General features: G+C 43.7%; 1 protein-coding gene across 5 annotated transcripts in view; it reads left to right on the top strand.

The window, feature by feature from the left end:
- Positions 1 to 17,329, top strand: part of SYNE2 (spectrin repeat containing nuclear envelope protein 2) — a 373,624-nt gene that overhangs the window by 328,370 nt on the left and 27,925 nt on the right. For all 5 annotated transcript variants that reach the window (XM_061612375.1, XM_061612372.1, XM_061612374.1 and 2 more), the window contains 3 exons: positions 1,490 to 1,648; positions 2,841 to 3,010; positions 14,528 to 14,690. In XM_061612375.1, coding sequence (XP_061468359.1) covers positions 1,490 to 1,648; positions 2,841 to 3,010; positions 14,528 to 14,690 — 492 coding nt within the window. The remainder of the gene's footprint in view (positions 1 to 1,489; positions 1,649 to 2,840; positions 3,011 to 14,527; positions 14,691 to 17,329) is intronic.

Raw genomic sequence — 17,329 nt, 5'->3', positions numbered from 1 at the left:
GACCCTGGAGACTGGAATAGGGGTCCCTGTGAGAGAGGAGATCCCGGAGATTGGAACCAACGTGGAACAGGAACAAGATTTGGAGTCTATGGACTTTAGAAATAAAATCTATTGTTTGGAACTCAATGTTATCTCTGAAGAAATGAATGAAGATTCTAGAGATAAAGTTATCAATGGCATGGATAATCTTCTGGACTGGAATGATGTGATGGAGCCCAATATAGAGAAAATCTATGGAATTAACTGCAGCCATGTGACAATGGAAAAACTTTTAAGAGATGACCCAGTGTATTTTGAAAAAAAGAACAGAGATATGATTTTACAGCAGTATTTCAGCAACCTATTCAGAATGGATGGCAAGAAAATATTTGGGATAGAGGTAATTCCCATCAGACTCTTACTATATGACTATGGCTTTGACAGCAAGATTATTATGGAATACTGATAATGGAAGATTGGATATTGAAATTACTGGACTTAACAAGACTACTGAAGATGGAAGATGGAAAATGGAACTAATAGAGATAATAGAACAATGGCTACTGAAATTATTGAACCTAACAGATTCTGATGTGATGGATTAATTGAAATGTTTATTTTGACTATGGTTATGACAATAAGATTATCATAATTAGTAATGAGATGGATTAATCGATATGCTTATCTGGAAAAAAAAATTGATAGATATATTTCTTAAAGAATTGAAACCTCTCTTTGACTTTTTGTGGAAAGAATAAAGTAATGTTTATGAGATTTGATGATTAAGTAAGATAACTACTGGAGGAAAGTGATTTTATAATATGACTTAAGAGACAGGATTGTTATATATTATAGACTTATAACTGATTTGATCTTTGACAAATGGGAAGTCAATATTTTACTCTTTATTTTTTATTTTTGTTTTTTTTTTTCTTTTTTTCTTTTTGTTTAACTATTTTTGATTTTGTTTTTTGTCTTTGAATGTTTTATGATTTTGTCTTGTATGTTTTATGAAAATCTGAATAAAAATTATTGAAAAAAAAAAAACAAATGGACAACAAACTGCACCAGAGGGGGACGGGGAATGCAAGATTCATGAACATCATGCTAAACTGTGGTTCAGCTTTTTGGGTGAACATTACCATTATGTGTATTCAACATTTCATAAATTGTGTGTTCAAGTTTCATATTTTGTTAATGTGAAGGTATTTAGTTGCCCTACCTTGGCAACTAAAAGGACTTGTGCTTATTGTGAGATAATGTGTTTTCTGGACCACCCAGTGTTGACAACATTGTGATTGCCTTTCTGTCAATGGGAAAACAAAATTTTCCTACAAAGTGAAAGAATTAATTTTTTGAGAATGCTATTTTTTGTAGCCAAGCCTGTTGACACCATCGGTTGTTGAAAGAAAACAGATGCATACCCTTAGTCTTGAAATATAGCAGCAAGCTTTGACGGCCTCCTGGGATATATAACAAAGACAGCTGTCATGTATATCTTCTTCCGTAGGTTTCTCTGCGCAAGCAAGAGATAGAGGACCGGCTCAATGCCTGGATTGTGTTCAATGAAAAGAATAAAGAGCTTTGCGCTTGGCTGGTGCAGATGGAAAGCAAAGTCCTTCAGTCAGCTGATGTCAGCATTGAAGACATGATAGACAAGTTGCAGAAGGTATGCAACGTTTTGCAAACTCCCCCACCTGTTCCCCTGGTCACTTGCATCACAATCCAGCAAATGATGTAGGCCCCATCTGCACTATATGCTTAAAGCAGTATCATACCACTTTAAACAAGAATCCTAGGAACTGTAGTTTGTTAAAAGTGCCAAAAGTTGATAGGAGACCCCTAGTCCCTTCACAGAGCTACAGTTCCCAGAGTTCCCTGTGAAGTGCGATTGATTGTTGAACAACAATGTAGGAACAAAGGAAGCTGCCTTGTTCTGTGTCAGACCATTGGTCCATCATGCTCAGTATTTTCAGCACTGACTGGCAGCAGCTCTCCGGGGTTTCAAGCAGTGTTTCAGCCCTGCCTGGAGACATAAGGGATTGAGCCTGAGACCTTCTGCATGCAAAGCAGATGTTCTACTGCTGAGCTACAGCCCTCCCTGCAAAGAGCTGGCATTTTACTTTGCTATGAAGTTCCGTTATACAGAATCAGAGCCTTAGTCCATCTAGTTCATTGTTATCTACACTGATTGGCAGTGGCTCTCCAGGATTTCAGACAAGGGATATTCCCAGCCCTATCTGGAGATGTTGGGGATTGACCCTGGGACCTTCTACATGCAAAGCAGATGCTCTCCCCCTCGGCTCTACAGATGGAAAAGAAATATGCCCCCAGTTCAGTCTCTGTCCTTTGGCTGATGTTTGGAGATGAAATGAGAGGAGCCTGGTCTTTATTTTAATGTAAACAACCATGGTTCTATTAATCGCACTTTTGCTGCAGATAGAGACAGAATTCTATTCCTCCTTTCTTAACAGTCTGTCTTAACATCCTATCAAGCCTACCCACTTTTTCCTAACGCTCACCAGCACGCCAGTGGCTTTAATTAGTGGATGATGTGATGGGGTGCTGTTGCTCACTTGACCTCTGGTTGGTCACTTCACTGCTCTCTGCTGGGAGGTAGAGGGGCAAGGCTGGCATGCAAACATACCAGCACAGCTAATCTGCCCCTCCTGCCAGTGCTTCTGCACCACATAGACCTCACTGCTGCTTTGCCCCTCTCACTATGCCTGCAGGTAGGCAGCGGCGACGTAACCGACTGCCAGCTGTGCAACCGCGCCCCACCACACTGTCCATTACAACTTTTTCCCATGCGGAAATCTCTTCTTGGTGTGATAACACTTGCAATTCATATTTTTGGCTAGGACTGCATGGAGGAAATCAACCTGTTTAGTGAAAACAAACTAGTTCATCTAAAGCAAATGGGTGACCAGCTGATCAAGGCCAGCAACAAGAGCAGAGCGGCCGAAATAGACGAGAAACTCAACAAAATCAATGATCGCTGGCAGCATCTTTTTGATGTCATTGGAGGACGGTAAGGAAATAAACAGCTGAGCTTTGTTAGATTGGTTAGGATTGGGAGCAGGACGTAGTTGTGCAGAAACAGCAGTAAAGTTTTCAAGATGCTTCATACGCCGCTTGTGTTAGGTGTTTATATGAAATGTAAGGTGTGAGTGCAATAGATATGTGGTTTGTAAACCTGTGTCGCACACAGGTGCCCTCATCGGAGAGCTGTGACCGGCTGGTTGACAGCATCAACATGACAGCATGTTAAGCATATATTCTAGGGCAAACGTATGAATATAGGCAACTTATACTAAGTCAGACTGTTGGCCAGTTTCTCCCAGTATTGTCCACACCTGTGGTTCCCAAACTTTTGTCCCCATGAGCCTCTTGAAAATTGCTGAGGGTCTTGGCGGACCACCTAGTGATTTTTTTGCCTGTTGTGCAGCAACTGCAATGCGCTGTTCTAAATGCAGTATGATTTCTAATTGTATTTTCATTGCTTCTTTTATTTCTTATATTGTATCTTGTTGTATTAAAATATGTAATACAGTAGGACCCCACTCATACGGCACGTTAGGTTCCAGAACCCCGCCAAAAAGCGGATCACCTGTAGCGTGCAAGGGTCTGGAACCTAACCCGCTGATCGCGCCAGAGGAGGAGAAGATCAGCTGTTGCACGCTACAGCTGATCTTCCCCTCCTCCGGCGTGATCAGATCAAGCGCGGGAGTCTGATCGCGCCAGAAGAGGAGGAGATCAGCTGGAGAGCGGGGAGCTCCAGCCCCCCCTCCAGCTGATCGCCCCGCTGGTGCCGTATTAGCGGAATGCCGAAAAGCGGGGCACCGAGAAGCGGGGCCCTACTGTACAATAAAATATAAGGAATAGAAAAAGCAATGAAAATACAGTTAAAAATCAATATGAATATTGAATGCAATGGATGTGCTGTCTCCCATCTTCAATCACAAATCCACAGACATATCGTGGGCCGCCCAAATGAATCTTGCAGACCATTGGTGGTCCATGGACCACAGTTTTGCAACTCCTGGCCTACCCTGATTGACAGTGGCTCTCCAGGGTTTCAGGCAGATATCTTTCCCAGACTTAACTGGCGCTGGGTTTGCCTCTACATCATGAGTGAACTGGCCCTCAGTTTATGTGGCAGGATTCAGATATCTGGACTGCAGTATGAATCCTGAAATTGTCTGTGTATTTGTTATGAGATGTTTTAGACTGAATTTGAAATTGGACAAAGGATGCTTGACATGGAGCCTCTGGCATAAATGGAAGCACCATGTTGAGGTCTCAGCCCTGTCACTGTAACATTTAGGCAGATTAACCTGCAGCATGAATCATAGCATCATGCATTTATCTGCCTCTGAAGTACTTCATTGGCTGGAGAAAGTGCAAGAAAATGTGGCGTCATCTGCCTGAAAGTTATGGGGAGACAAGAGAGAACTCAGCATGAGATGGCTATTTTCAGTATTTGGATAGGTAGATATGAAACATGTTGTCTGCCTAAAGAATCGTATGATGAAACTGAGGTTATCATACTTTGGACACATAATGAGAAGACATGATTCATTAGAAAAGATAACAATGCTGGGGAAAACAGAAGGGAGTAGAAAGAGAGGAAGGCCAAACAAGAGATGGATTGATTCCATAAAGGAAGCCACAGACCTGAACTTACAAGATCTGAACAGGGCGGTTCACGACAGAAGCTCTTGGAGGTCGCTGATTCATAGGGTCGCCATAAGTTGTAGTCGACTTGGAGGTACATAACAACAACAACAAAGGAAGAACATTTATCTTTTTAAAAAGACACTGGGGAAGCATATCTAAGGTGCAGTAAAATGTGTTTGCCTTCCATTTGCACAAGACTTTACACAAGCTTTTAAAAATATTTGTAATAATATCCTCTTTATGGCTCATTAAAGTTTCCCTGCTATAGTCTGTATATTCCTCATTACTGTGTTCTTGATACTATGATGAAACCCACCCACCCCAATATATTCTGGTGATGTGTTGTGAGAAGCCTTCTGCTAGCACTTGTGCAAGACTTCACAGAACATCATTAATGCATTTTCTCTTTCCATTCATGGTACTTTGGATCTAACAGTTCAGTCTTATGTATGTTTACTCAGAAGAAAGTCACACTGGGTTCATTGGGGTTTATTCTCAGGCAAGTGGGTGTAGCAGGGGTGGGTAACCTGCATCTCACCAGATGCTGCTGGACTACAGTTCCCATAGGCCCCAGCCATCATGGTCATCAGTCAGGTTACCCATGGGCTGCAGCCTAAGGGCCATATTCAACTAACGTGTCCCATCAGCATAAGGATTTCTGCTTGGGCAACAGGTCTTTCCCCGCTCTTCTCACCCTGCACATGCCTTGCACCCTCCCCAAATCGGAGGGGCGGGGGAACCTCTAGAACAGATTTAGGGGGCACACGGTGGGGATGAGAGACATAACATGTCGTTGCGCAAGCAGAAATCCTTGCATAGACAGAACATTCACTTAGCACTACACTGGATACCACCCTAAGCCATTATTTGCTATAATCAATGTCCAAATAATGTTGAATGTTGATGTGTATCTACTGACAACCCCAGATGAACTGCATGAATGTAGGTATCTATTTCCCCACGTTTTGGAGGTACACAACTGAATACTAACCTTCACATCTAAGTGCCTGTTGTTATTGTTGTCTATGTTGTTCTGTGGTTAATGTTATTATTATTATTATTTAATTTATTACCCGCCATTCACCAGCAGGGCACAGGACAGGATACAACAGTTTAAAATTCAAATTAAAAACAGTTAAAACAAACATCAGTCCCAGGAATAGGATAGGTCCTGAAAAAACACATCTCAGGTGTCAAAGGCCAGCTGTGTTCATGGGTATGTATGCACGTGTGAGTTTTTGGAAGCTTGACAAATTTTAGATTGTCAAAAATTGCGCATGAATATTGACCTGTTTGCCAGATTTCAGACCCTTGTAATATATTATTAGCAGACTTGTCAGTTAATGCCAGATGATCAGTCAGGTTCCATGTGTTGTGCCATAACTAAATTTTAGACATAAACATATCTTGGAAACATTTTGGTGGCAGCACAACTAAGCTGAAAGCTGTTGTCAACACACCACTGCAGTAATCAACCTGCTTCACCTTAAACCAATAAACGGACTGAGACAGATGGGTAAATTAAGTGACTAAAGGCTTCTCATAGTTCATGGAGACAAGCTCAGCTTTGCCATATGGCACCAGTTGCATGGGGCCTTTTGGCGCTTCCATTGTGCCTATACATGCTTGGCTTATGCCACTCACAGAGGCTTTGTTTCTGAAAATATGCAGCTGGAGTAAGGTGTGCATCTAACCCGTTAGGGCTCTGGGAAGTCTGCATATCCGGAGAACAAACACCACCATCAAAATAATAACATGCAGACATCTGTTCTCTTTTAATTGTGATAAATGCAAATGAATTTCTGCAGTGCTTTCGAAAGGCTGCTTCACCTGGCAAGGTTTGGGATTCTTTGGGGTGGGAGTGGGGGGCTTTGTGGTGGTATGCTAGATGAAAAGGGGTTATAACCAACAGTTCCCTTTTGGATTTCTGTAGACAGAATTGGATTTCTGTGGACAGAAATGCACGTCCTCTTGAGTTAGGCAGCACTTGAGTGGTGAACCAGGAGGCCAAGAACTAAGCCTGAGGATGTATGCACATGACATTTTATTCTAGAATCAATAGAGACTACTTGTTTTTTCTGCATTGTCCACACACAATCTAGTTCTATTGCATATTTCCCCCCCAAAAAACTAATCCTTAAGAAACTGGTTTCATTCTGCAAGTAAAAGCTCATTGCAGATTGATCCTTCCTTAGAGGCATATGTTTGTTCTGAAAAGTAAGGGAAAAAGAACATAAGAACATTATTTGCCTGTTGCAGCAATTGTAATGTGCTGTGCTAGATGCTGTATGATTTTTAAATGTATTTTATTGCTTCTTTTGTTTCTTGTATTTTATTGTATAACAATTTGCATTCCATAGAATTCAAACTAATACGATAAAATACAAAATAAGAAATACAAGAAGCATTAAAAGTAAAATTACAAATCAATATGAATGTTTAATGCGGATGTGCCGCTGGCCACTTGAATGAAGCTTGCAGACCACTGGTGGGTCCATGGACCAATTTGGGAACTTCTGCCCTGGATTAAGTATTCCATATCGCTCCCCATACACAGGGGGACCCTTATAGTGTTATGCCTTTTCAGAATTTTACAGCTTATACTATAGAGCTTATGTGCCAAATATTTTAGTTGTCAATGTTACATATCTTGTTTGATAGTCAGTATCTTTCTGTTAGCATATTTCTGCTTTGTTTGTGATCAAAACTGGAAAACCTTCTAATAAAGAAATTCATAACTGTTGGAACGGTGCAACAATGAAACCGATTCCCTAGGAAGGTAGTGGGCTCTCCAGCACTGGAGGCATTCGGATATGCTTTAAGCTGGATTCCTGCACTGAGCAGAGGGTTGGACTCGATGGCCCTACAGAGCACTTCCAACTCTACTACTCTGTGCAGGGCCAGCACCAGAGGGCGGCCAGGTTGGGTCCTGGCCGAGAGCCCTTCCTTAGGGTGGGAGGGTAGTGCTCCCGTTCCATGATCTACGGCAGCATCGACTCCCAGCCCTGCTGAAGGTCTCACAGAGGCATCCCCCCTATACAGGCTGCGCAAGCTTCAATAAACATGCACGCACGCCCCACCTACGTCTCCTGTTGCTGTGAATGCTGTGCGCCATACCTACCATCAACCAAGATGGCGGCGGAGGCTTCCCTAAGGGGCTAATGCCCCTGCCGCCCTCTTGGTTGATGGCAGGAATGGGCGCAAGTAGCATAGCATGCATGCATGCCATTAGCCAAAATGGCGGCAGGGGCATCAGCCCATTAAGGAAGCCCACACCGCCATCTTGGTTGATGGCAGGCATGTACACACAGCACGCACGGCATTCACATGAGGCGACAGGAGAGGTTGGCAGGATGTGCGGACAGGTGCTGGGGCCCAGGGCAGGCTAGTGCCCAAGGGCCCAGTTATGCCTGAAGCTGGCCCTGATTCTGTGATTCTATGATTCTGTGTTCCCCAAGATCCCTGCTTGCCTCTGTTTTGTTTGATACTCAGTTTAATAAACAAAAATAGCATAATAAGCAAAGTGTGTTAAATGGCAGCAAGCAGGAATGGACAAATTTGTAGATTGGATGGATGGCAGCCAGGTCCGGTCATTTGATCAGATGAGAAACAGATGATGTAATAGTGGCAATAGTGCTATTTGAATACCTTCAAGTACAAGGCTTTTTAAGTAAATTGGTTGGGAATGCATGTTGAACAATTAAGACAGATGAGTACCCCCCACAAAAAAGCCACAATTCTTTGGAGAAAGCAAGGAGTGGTGTTGGGAATGCTGTCAAATTTAATGACAGGGGTGGGGAATCTCCAGCCCATGAGAGTAATTGGGCCTGGCATGGGTCCCAATTTGGCCTTCATGGCCATTTTCCCCAAACTATGTCCACCTGCCCCATACCTGACAGCATATGTGACATCAGGTATGGGGCAGGTAAGGACGTGACTACAAGGGAACAATCCATAGCTTAAAGTGAGCTTCCAATATTTCCTTTGCAGGGGGGGGGTGTCGCTGATCAGCTATCTGCAAATCTGTGTAGACCGCAACTCGCCATCAACGGGTTGACATGTTCTTGCATCACAGGTCTATATTGAGAGCATGAGTGGACATGCAGAATAGATGGATATGTCAAGAATCGACAGAGAAATGTTTCAGTCTTCAGCTGAGCACTATGCAATTTGATTGTCTGTTTTTTCTCTGCCTGTTTTGAAACCTGTGATGTATGGGTGTGTGGGTGGGTGTGTATATATGTGAGTGATATCTCCATCACTCAATCTCAGCAAATCCTCAAGATGTTTACCTGTTTTCTGGAGTGCCAGAATTGTCTTCCTTACGTGGGTTTCAAGCTTTTGAGGGCATAGACAGGTCCAAATGTGGAGCAAAGGATGAAGGTGGCATTCACTGTTATGCAGCGTTTTTGAGCGAGCGTGCTTATGTGCACGGGCTCTGCTTAGGGGCTTAGACGAAGAGGAAGGGAAAGGTCTGCCTCTCTCTCTCTCTCTCTCTCTCTCTCTCTCTCTCTCTCTCTCTCTCTCTCTCTCTCTCTCAGAGATGTTAAGGCAGTGATGTTAAACAGGGCATCCATGGAGGAGCCGTTTCCTCTTCCCCAAATTCTCGGTTCATTCGGATGCTATCCCTGCAGCTTTGGATTGATAAGCTGAGGAATGGTTTTCCCTTATAAACAGTAAGTGCATTTTTGGTCGTCAAAAGGATCCAGAGAGAATACAAATGTGTGATGTGGTTGGAGCCTGCCTCTTGTTGTGGGGGGATGGGCCCAGTCCTGGCCAGCTTGGATGGATAGATGCATGCGAGTATGTGGGGTGCATTTGTCTTTGACAGGCTGCGAGAGGATTGAGGAGGGGGTTGCAAGCCATTGTCAAGGAGGATAAACAGCATTCAGGGGCTTGCCTCCCTTCCCCCCGCCCTCGGCCGTGTTAAAATTAACTACTTGCTCTCCGCACTGCTGTAGTAGGAGGAGATTAGCAGCTGTTTTGTTATGGGGTAAATGAATGGAAAGTGTGTGATATTTCTGGATTGTTGTTGGGGTTTTTTGTGTAGCCTATCTGCGCTTTTGTTACATTTTGCGATTAATGTTCATAGTGGGGTCCATGAACACAAAGGCTAGAATGGCACGTCGCTCGTGTCGTCACTGCAGAAACACTTTAACCCTACCTCCTGTTTGAAATATAAATCCAGGGCCTGCTTTCTAACAATTTGTGTCTTCTAAACCTTTCTGTATAGCCTTCAGATCCAAATGGTTGGTTGTATCTTTTTTAAGGCCACAAATGCGATTACAGCTGGTATAGGTGATGAACTGCGGTGCTTTAATTTTGAAGCCTTTTTACCAGTCAACCACCTGGCTAAGATGGTGTTTACATTGAAATAAGCACATATATCTATTTCCACATCCTTTTTTTATCATTCCATTGCAGTAAAAAAAAACCACAGATTTTTATGCTAGTGTTGGCACTGACAGCGGTGATTTAAAAACAAAAACAACCCTGCACAATTCAAAAAAACACAGTACAGGTTGCTTGTTCTGCTGCCAGTTTCAGCTTGAACCTGACTTGTAAGGTGGTCATTTAAAGATTGCTGTTCTCCAGCAGCGCCAACAGCACCAATAGCCAGAAGTGGTTACAAAAATAACAAGAGGCAATGTGACACAGTGGTTTAGAGTATTGGGACAGCACTGAAGAGACATAGATTCGGATCCCTACTCACCCGTGAAGTTCACTGGATGACCCTAGGCCAGCCACTATCTCTCAGCCTAACCTTTCTCATAGGATTGTTGTGATGATAAGATAGGGGTGGGGTTGGAATGCTAATCCATGTCACCCTAGGCATCTTGAAGGAAAGGCAGGATATGCATGCAAAAAATGTTGCAGGCAGAGGCCTGAGCAAGCAATTGCAAACAACACCAAAATAAAAGTGAGCAGCCCAATGCATTTCAGTAAAAAGTTGTGTAATGTATTGGCTGCTTCTAATACAATCCAATTTGAACGGCACTTTACAATCTGTGTTCGGGTGATACTTGCTCACCCTGCTGTCTTTGTGATATTTGTTCAAGAGACTAAAAGGCAGGAACACATACAGTTTTTACTGAGCAGCTAGGTAGAATATTGCTTGTGCTGGTTCCGTAATGTTTCCATAAGAGCTCTGCTCTCTGTGTGCCAAAAGCCAGGCTAATCTGAAGGCCTTTGCAGCCATCCTCAAGCTCTCTGCTCCTCCCATTGAGGTATGCAGGGCAGAGACCATTTTAAATATGAGTCTATAGGTCAGGGTTAGGGTCTATCTGTGGCCCTCCAGATGGTGCTGGACTCCAAATCCCATCAGATGGAGAGGAATTATAATCCAACAAATATCTGAAGGGCCACAGGCCCCGCACCCCCACCCCCATTGTCAGCACAAACCTTATCTAATATGCTTCAGCATTATTATTATTATTATTATTATATCCTGCCCTTCCTCCCAGAAGGAGCAAGAAAAGAAATCTAAAACATCTTAAAAACAAACTTTGCAATATATTAAAGCAAAACCTCTTTAAAAATATATTAAAATATCTTTTTTAAAAATCTATTTTTTTTAATCTTTAAAAACAATTCCAACACAGACTAGGATAAGGTCTCTACTCAGTGTGCTTGTTAAAAGAGGAAGGTCTTCAGTAGACGCCAAAAAGATACTATAACAGAGATGGCGCCTGTCCAATATTTAAGGGGAGGGAATTCCAAAGGGTAGGTGCCACCACACTAAAGGCCTGCTTCCTATGTTGTGTGGAACTGACCTCCTGATAAGACGGTATCTGCAGGAGGCCCTCACCTACAGAGCGCAGTGATCGGCTGGGTATATACAGTGTAAGACGTAAAACGATCTTTCAAGTATCCTGGTCCCAAGCTATCTAGGGCTTTGTACCCGAAAACCAGAACCTTGAACTTGGCCCGGTAGCTAATATTATTTGTATCCCACCTTTCACGATGCACATTCTTCAAAGGTGGCTTATAAGTAACATTAAGCTACATTTTTAAAAAAACCATAAAACAACATAGCGATATAAACATTAGCAGGATCTAGGGATGGACACATCTGTCCATTGGTTGAGTGGTTTAACAATCAATCCCTCTTCCCAGGGAACTCTGAGAATTGTAGCTCTGTGAGGAGAACAAAGGGTCTCCTAACAACTCCCAGTATCACTTCACAAATGACAGTTCCCAGGATTCTTTGGGTGAAGCCATGACTCTTTCAAGTGGTATGTAATATTCTTATTTTCTCAAACTTGATCATTATCTCAGTGCCGCCCTTTAGGAGAACCTGAGCCAGCTGCTTGCTGAGTAGATTTCAGAATGTATCTTTGTTTTCAGTTTTTTTGGGTGCAAGTGTTCCTCATGTCTGGCTGGAAGAGGAATGCATTGGTACAGCCGATGGAGGCATGATGGCGGCTTGATGAAACAGCAATGGCATATTGTAACAAATTCGTTAATTAGGCCGGCTTGGCTGCAAAAGTAATTAGCGTTACAAAAGAGACGGAGAGCAAAGCTGCAGGCACCACACTGGCTCTCGCTTTGGGGGGCGGCAAGTTGCCTTTGGAGCTAATGAAACAATTTCATCTGCAAGAAACTCCTACATTCTGTGTTTCTAGCAAAGCGAGCATCCTTCAATGTGGCTTAAATCTGTTCCTTGTAATGTATGCCAGTAGAGCAAGCGGAAGGCTGCTTAGTGTTCATAGAGCTAGGTGTTTCTACCCACAATGCATATTAGCTGCTGCGTCTGCAACAAACCCTAAGGCTGCAATCTGATGCACATTTACCCAGGACTGAACCCCCAATGGGACCCACTTCTGAGTAAACATGGATGGGATTATGCTGCAAGTATGGCTGCGGATGCTTGCACGTACCGGCTCAGGTTCAAGGCTGTTGTGTTGATATGCAAAGCCCTGGACAACTAGGGTCCAGGGTATCTTAGGGACTGCCTGAGCCCTTCTATCCCAGCTTGTTCACTGAATTCATCCGGAGAAGTGCTGATAGGTTCCCCACCCGTCTCCCGCATGCTTGCAGAGTCCCAGCAGGCCTCACCTAAACGTTGGACATTTATTGTCACCAGTTCCATGCTGTGGAACACTCTTTCAGCATAGATTTGGCAGGCACCCTAGCACTCATAACTTGATAAAAGTGCTGTGTGCACCAGCATAAAATAGTTGCCACAAGCAGCAAAAAAAAAAGGGGGGGGGCCGTATTCTGTATCAGCGAGTAATGGCACCAAAAAAGCACATTATTATCATCATCATCATTATAAATTATTATTTATTTATTAAATTTATATCCCACCCTTCCTCCTAGAAGGAGCCCAGTGTGGCAATTATTATTACTAATTTGACTTGTTAGTTGCTTTTTATCCAAAGGTTTCCAAGCAACTTACCACTCATTAAAAACATAAATATAAATACATTATACCATAAAAACAGAACAAAAACATCCCCATAACATCTAGAGGAAGCTTTAGCATTGTATTAATAACAGAACAACATCTCAGTCTGAGGGGAAAAAATAAGTCTTTATCTGGCACCGAAAGGGTGTCAACAAAGGCTCCAGGAGGACCTTGCTGGGGAGAGCATTGCATAGATGGGGAGCCACAACTGACGAGGCCCTCTCCCTTGTCACCACCCTCTGAGCCTCCCTGCGAGCCTTGAAGAACAGGCCTATGCAGCTGTTTGAAGCTTTTTTTTTTGACTGGCCAGTCATTTTAATGATTGTTTTGTACCGTCTTTAATAATGTTTTTTAGGTTATTGCTGTACACCACTCTGGCATTGCAGTATATAAGTGATGGTACATACATACTTTTATAAATAAATAAATATCTATCCAGCATCGCCCCTTTGCATCCCCTTTTCCTCTCTCCTCTTCCATCACTCTGCTGTCACCCATCTGTCGAAATATAGGTTGTATGCTTCTTAGGAAAGATGTGACTTTAGAAACAAAGAAGCCTCATGTTGAGTCATACCGCTCTTGCATATAGCTCAGTATTGTCTTCACTGACTGGCAGCAGCTCCCCTGGGTTTCAGGCAGGGGATATTCCCAGACCTACCTGGAGATGTCATGGACTGAACTAGGGACAGTCTGCATTCAAGGCAAGATGTTTTACTACTGAGCTATGACCCTTCCCCTAAGTGACTTTAAAATGCAAAGCAGAAAGGACAATGAACATTACTGATCCTATATGAATAATAACAATTCTTCCTGGTAGTCTTTATTTTAAGGTGCTTAACAACCCCTTTCTGACTATCCAGGTTTTGAAAAAGACTACCCAGACCTTCCCCAGTGTATGCATCCAACCGTGTTCTCCCGGCAGGGTAGTGTTTGTGTGAATGCTTCTCTCCACTCTAAGCAAGAAAAGCCTCTCTGGCTTTCTTGACAAATAACATAAGTCAGGTATGGGGAATCTTTGGCCCGCTTTGATGTTGCTGAACTGGCCATTGGCCATCTTGCTGTGGCTGATGGGATTTGTAGTTCAGCAACAAATGGAGGGCCAAAGGTTCCCCACACCTACCCTAGGTTTGTATCTGCACAATATATATTTAAAGCACATGGCTTCCCCCAAAGAATCCTGGGATGTGCTTTAAATGTATGGTGTGGATTTGACCAATGTTACAAATCTCGCCCTCCGCTCTGGCCGGAATCAGGTTAAAAGTCGGTCAGGCCAATGCACCTGTTCCAATGGGTCACTCTGCACTGAGTCCAGTACATGCAAGGCAGGTGCACCTATGAGAGTCTCCCTAGGTGGAGCAGAAAGGGAATGGGATGGGCAAAGTCATATTGCCGCGTTTTAAAGCTTCTTCGCGTGTTTTACGGTGTTCTGCTTCCTGCCCTTTGTCTCCCCAATCCCAGGGTGAAGAAGCTGAAGGAGACCTTCGCTTTCATACAGCAGCTCGACAAAAACATGAGTAATCTTCGCACTTGGCTGGCGCGCATTGAATCGGAGCTTTCCAAGCCTGTCGTTTATGACATCTGCGACGATCGGGAGATACAGAAGAGACTTGCAGAACAGCAGGTGGGGAGGAGGAAAACATAACGTTGAAAAATGTCTAAGCGTTGTACAATACCACACAGCATAACATTTGAAAAGGGGGTTAAGAAACCCAGCAAATTACAACAGCAGACGTGCAGAAATGTGAAGTGCAGAAAGGCCTGGCCAAAAACCTGATGTTTTCGGGAAGTGGCTAAAGCAAATAACTGCTGCCAGTGGAGACGGATCTATTAGGGTGAATGGGGCACTGCCCCAGCAACCTCACTGTCCTCAACAAGCCCCCGCCTTCCTGCCTCTGCCTCTTTACTTACAACCAGTCCAAGGGGTGGCTCTGGCTGTCAGCTTCCTCCTCTTTAGACTCAGTTGCCCCTTGTAGAACTCAGCAGAGAGAAGGATGGGGACAAACTAGAATTAGTTGGCTTCTAACTTGTCATTGAATCTGGCTCTACCTACCACTTGGGCTCCCTGCCTTCCGTCCCACCGTTCCCAATGGGCATCAGCCACCCTTTCTTATGGCACTTTGCAGATCAAAGAGGGAAGGGCATTCCAGGTGGCAGGGACAATCATGGGAAAATGCCTGCTTCCTGGTCACTGCCCTACAACAGTCTGTCACTTTTTTCCCCTTGCTTTTGGCAATGGGTCTTTGTGGGCGTTGACATTCTGAAGCTGTAGTCTTCAAGAGGATTTCCTCATTGGATCAGCCCTTCCGTGGCTGTGTTAGCCCTTCAGGATGAGGCATTGGCGCTAGTTGTGGGGAAGTGGCATAGGCAGTGTGGTGTAGTGGTTAGAGAGTTGGACTGGGACCCAGGAGACCAGGGTTCAAATCCCTACTCAACCACGAAGCTCATTAGATCACAGTGACTGCCTTTAAACCTAGCCTAGCTCACAGGGTTGTTGTGAGGACAAAACAGGGAGGGGGAGAACTGAGTGCAAAGGCTATTAAATAGGGTGCTGTTTTTACTGATTTGTATTTTGTGTGTGATTAATTTTTAAAAAATTTTAGTTAGTTACATTGTAATTATAACGTTGGTATCTTTCATTTATATGTTTTTAACTGTATTTGTTCTAATTTTTGTAAGCCACCATGAGTCCCAGTTCTGGGGGAAAGGCGGGATATAAATGTATATACAGTAGGGCCCCGCTTTTCGGCGTTCCGCTAATACGGTGGCACCAGCGGAGGGAGCTCCAGCCGCCACACTCCAGCTGACAGCAATCAGCGGGAGCACATGAGCTCCCCCCCCCCGCTCCAGCTGATCGCACGCTCCAGCTGATCAGTAGGGCTTCACTTTCCAGCGGTTTTCACTTTTCGGCAGGGGCCTAGAACGTAACCTGCCATATGAGTGGGTCCCTACTAATAATAATGATGATGATGTATACCATTTTGATCTCCTTGGAGGAAAGTGGGATATAATAAGTTAACAGCGGGGGGTGGCTGAGCCAAAGTGGGAGAAGAGTCCTTTAACCTTTTGCACCAATCCATCTCCCCCACCCTGCGGTATTCACAATGGGAGGAAACCTCACATTGGCACCAGTGGGAGCTTATCTCCATTGCGAGCAGCAGATGTCCCCCCCCCCACCAAAAAAATTCTGATCGGGGCCACAGTGAAGTCAAAGGGCTAAATGCTCCCCTCCCCCATGCAGTAGTACTCATCTGGTCCTCCCACCCATCCCCCTCCTAGGCCAGCTGTTTATTAAAGGAACATGAACTGTGCAAGCTTGACTACTCAACCAACATTGTGTCTTGTTTGACTCTCGGAGCTGAAAACGCGCAAATCTCACGTTCAATACAGCTGCTAGTAATAATAAAATCCCAAAATATAAGTAACATCATTAAGCAATAGATCTCGAAACAATTTACAGAAGCACGCAAGAAAAATAGAAACAGGAATGAATTGTACACAGAACAAAAAGGCAGCAACAGAATGCAACAGAATTGCAATATGTATCTAAAAAATCATACGAATATTTCAGAAAAGCATCCTCACATGCAGTAATACAAATCAGGAATTTAAGAAGCCTTCTGAAATAACCACTAATTCAACAAGTCAGCTGGCACCTGTTGCATCACCCCATCCACTGAAGTCTCAACAAAATAGTAACTGATAATCATATAAATCCAACAGACAAAAAGCCAGTCATTTCTTCCCATCCCTTACCTGGGACAATACAAACATCCTCTCCCCATCTCTCACCTGGGGACATTTTATCATCGTGGTGGTGGTAGTGGTGATGGTGGCTAGGAAATGTTTTTGGCCTAGTGGACAGGAAACTGCACTAGATGGGCCACTGGTCTGACCCAGCAGGCTCCTCTTATGTTCTTAAGTTCTTATTTATTTATTTATTTATTTATTTATTTATTTATTAAATTTATATACCGCCCGACTAGCAATAGCTCTCTGGGCGGTGAACATAAAACAGCATAAAAATACAATAAATAACAAAACAATACTAAAATACAAGCAACAATCCAACACAATAAACATTTTTAAAATTAAATCAGTGTAACTTAAAATGCTTCAGAGAATAGGAAGGTTTTGACCTGGCGCCGGAAGGAGAGCAGAGTCGGCGCCAGGCGTACTTCCTCAGGGAGACTGTTCCATAGTTCGGGGGCCACCACTGAGAAGGCCCTAGATCCTGTCATCACCCTCCGGGCCTCCCTGTGA

This window comes from Rhineura floridana, chromosome 2 (assembly GCF_030035675.1).
Source record: "Rhineura floridana isolate rRhiFlo1 chromosome 2, rRhiFlo1.hap2, whole genome shotgun sequence".
Taxonomy (NCBI): Eukaryota; Metazoa; Chordata; class Lepidosauria; order Squamata; family Rhineuridae; genus Rhineura; species Rhineura floridana.
Note: the sequence above shows the minus strand (reverse complement) of the source record. Positions and strands in the feature narration are given on the sequence as shown.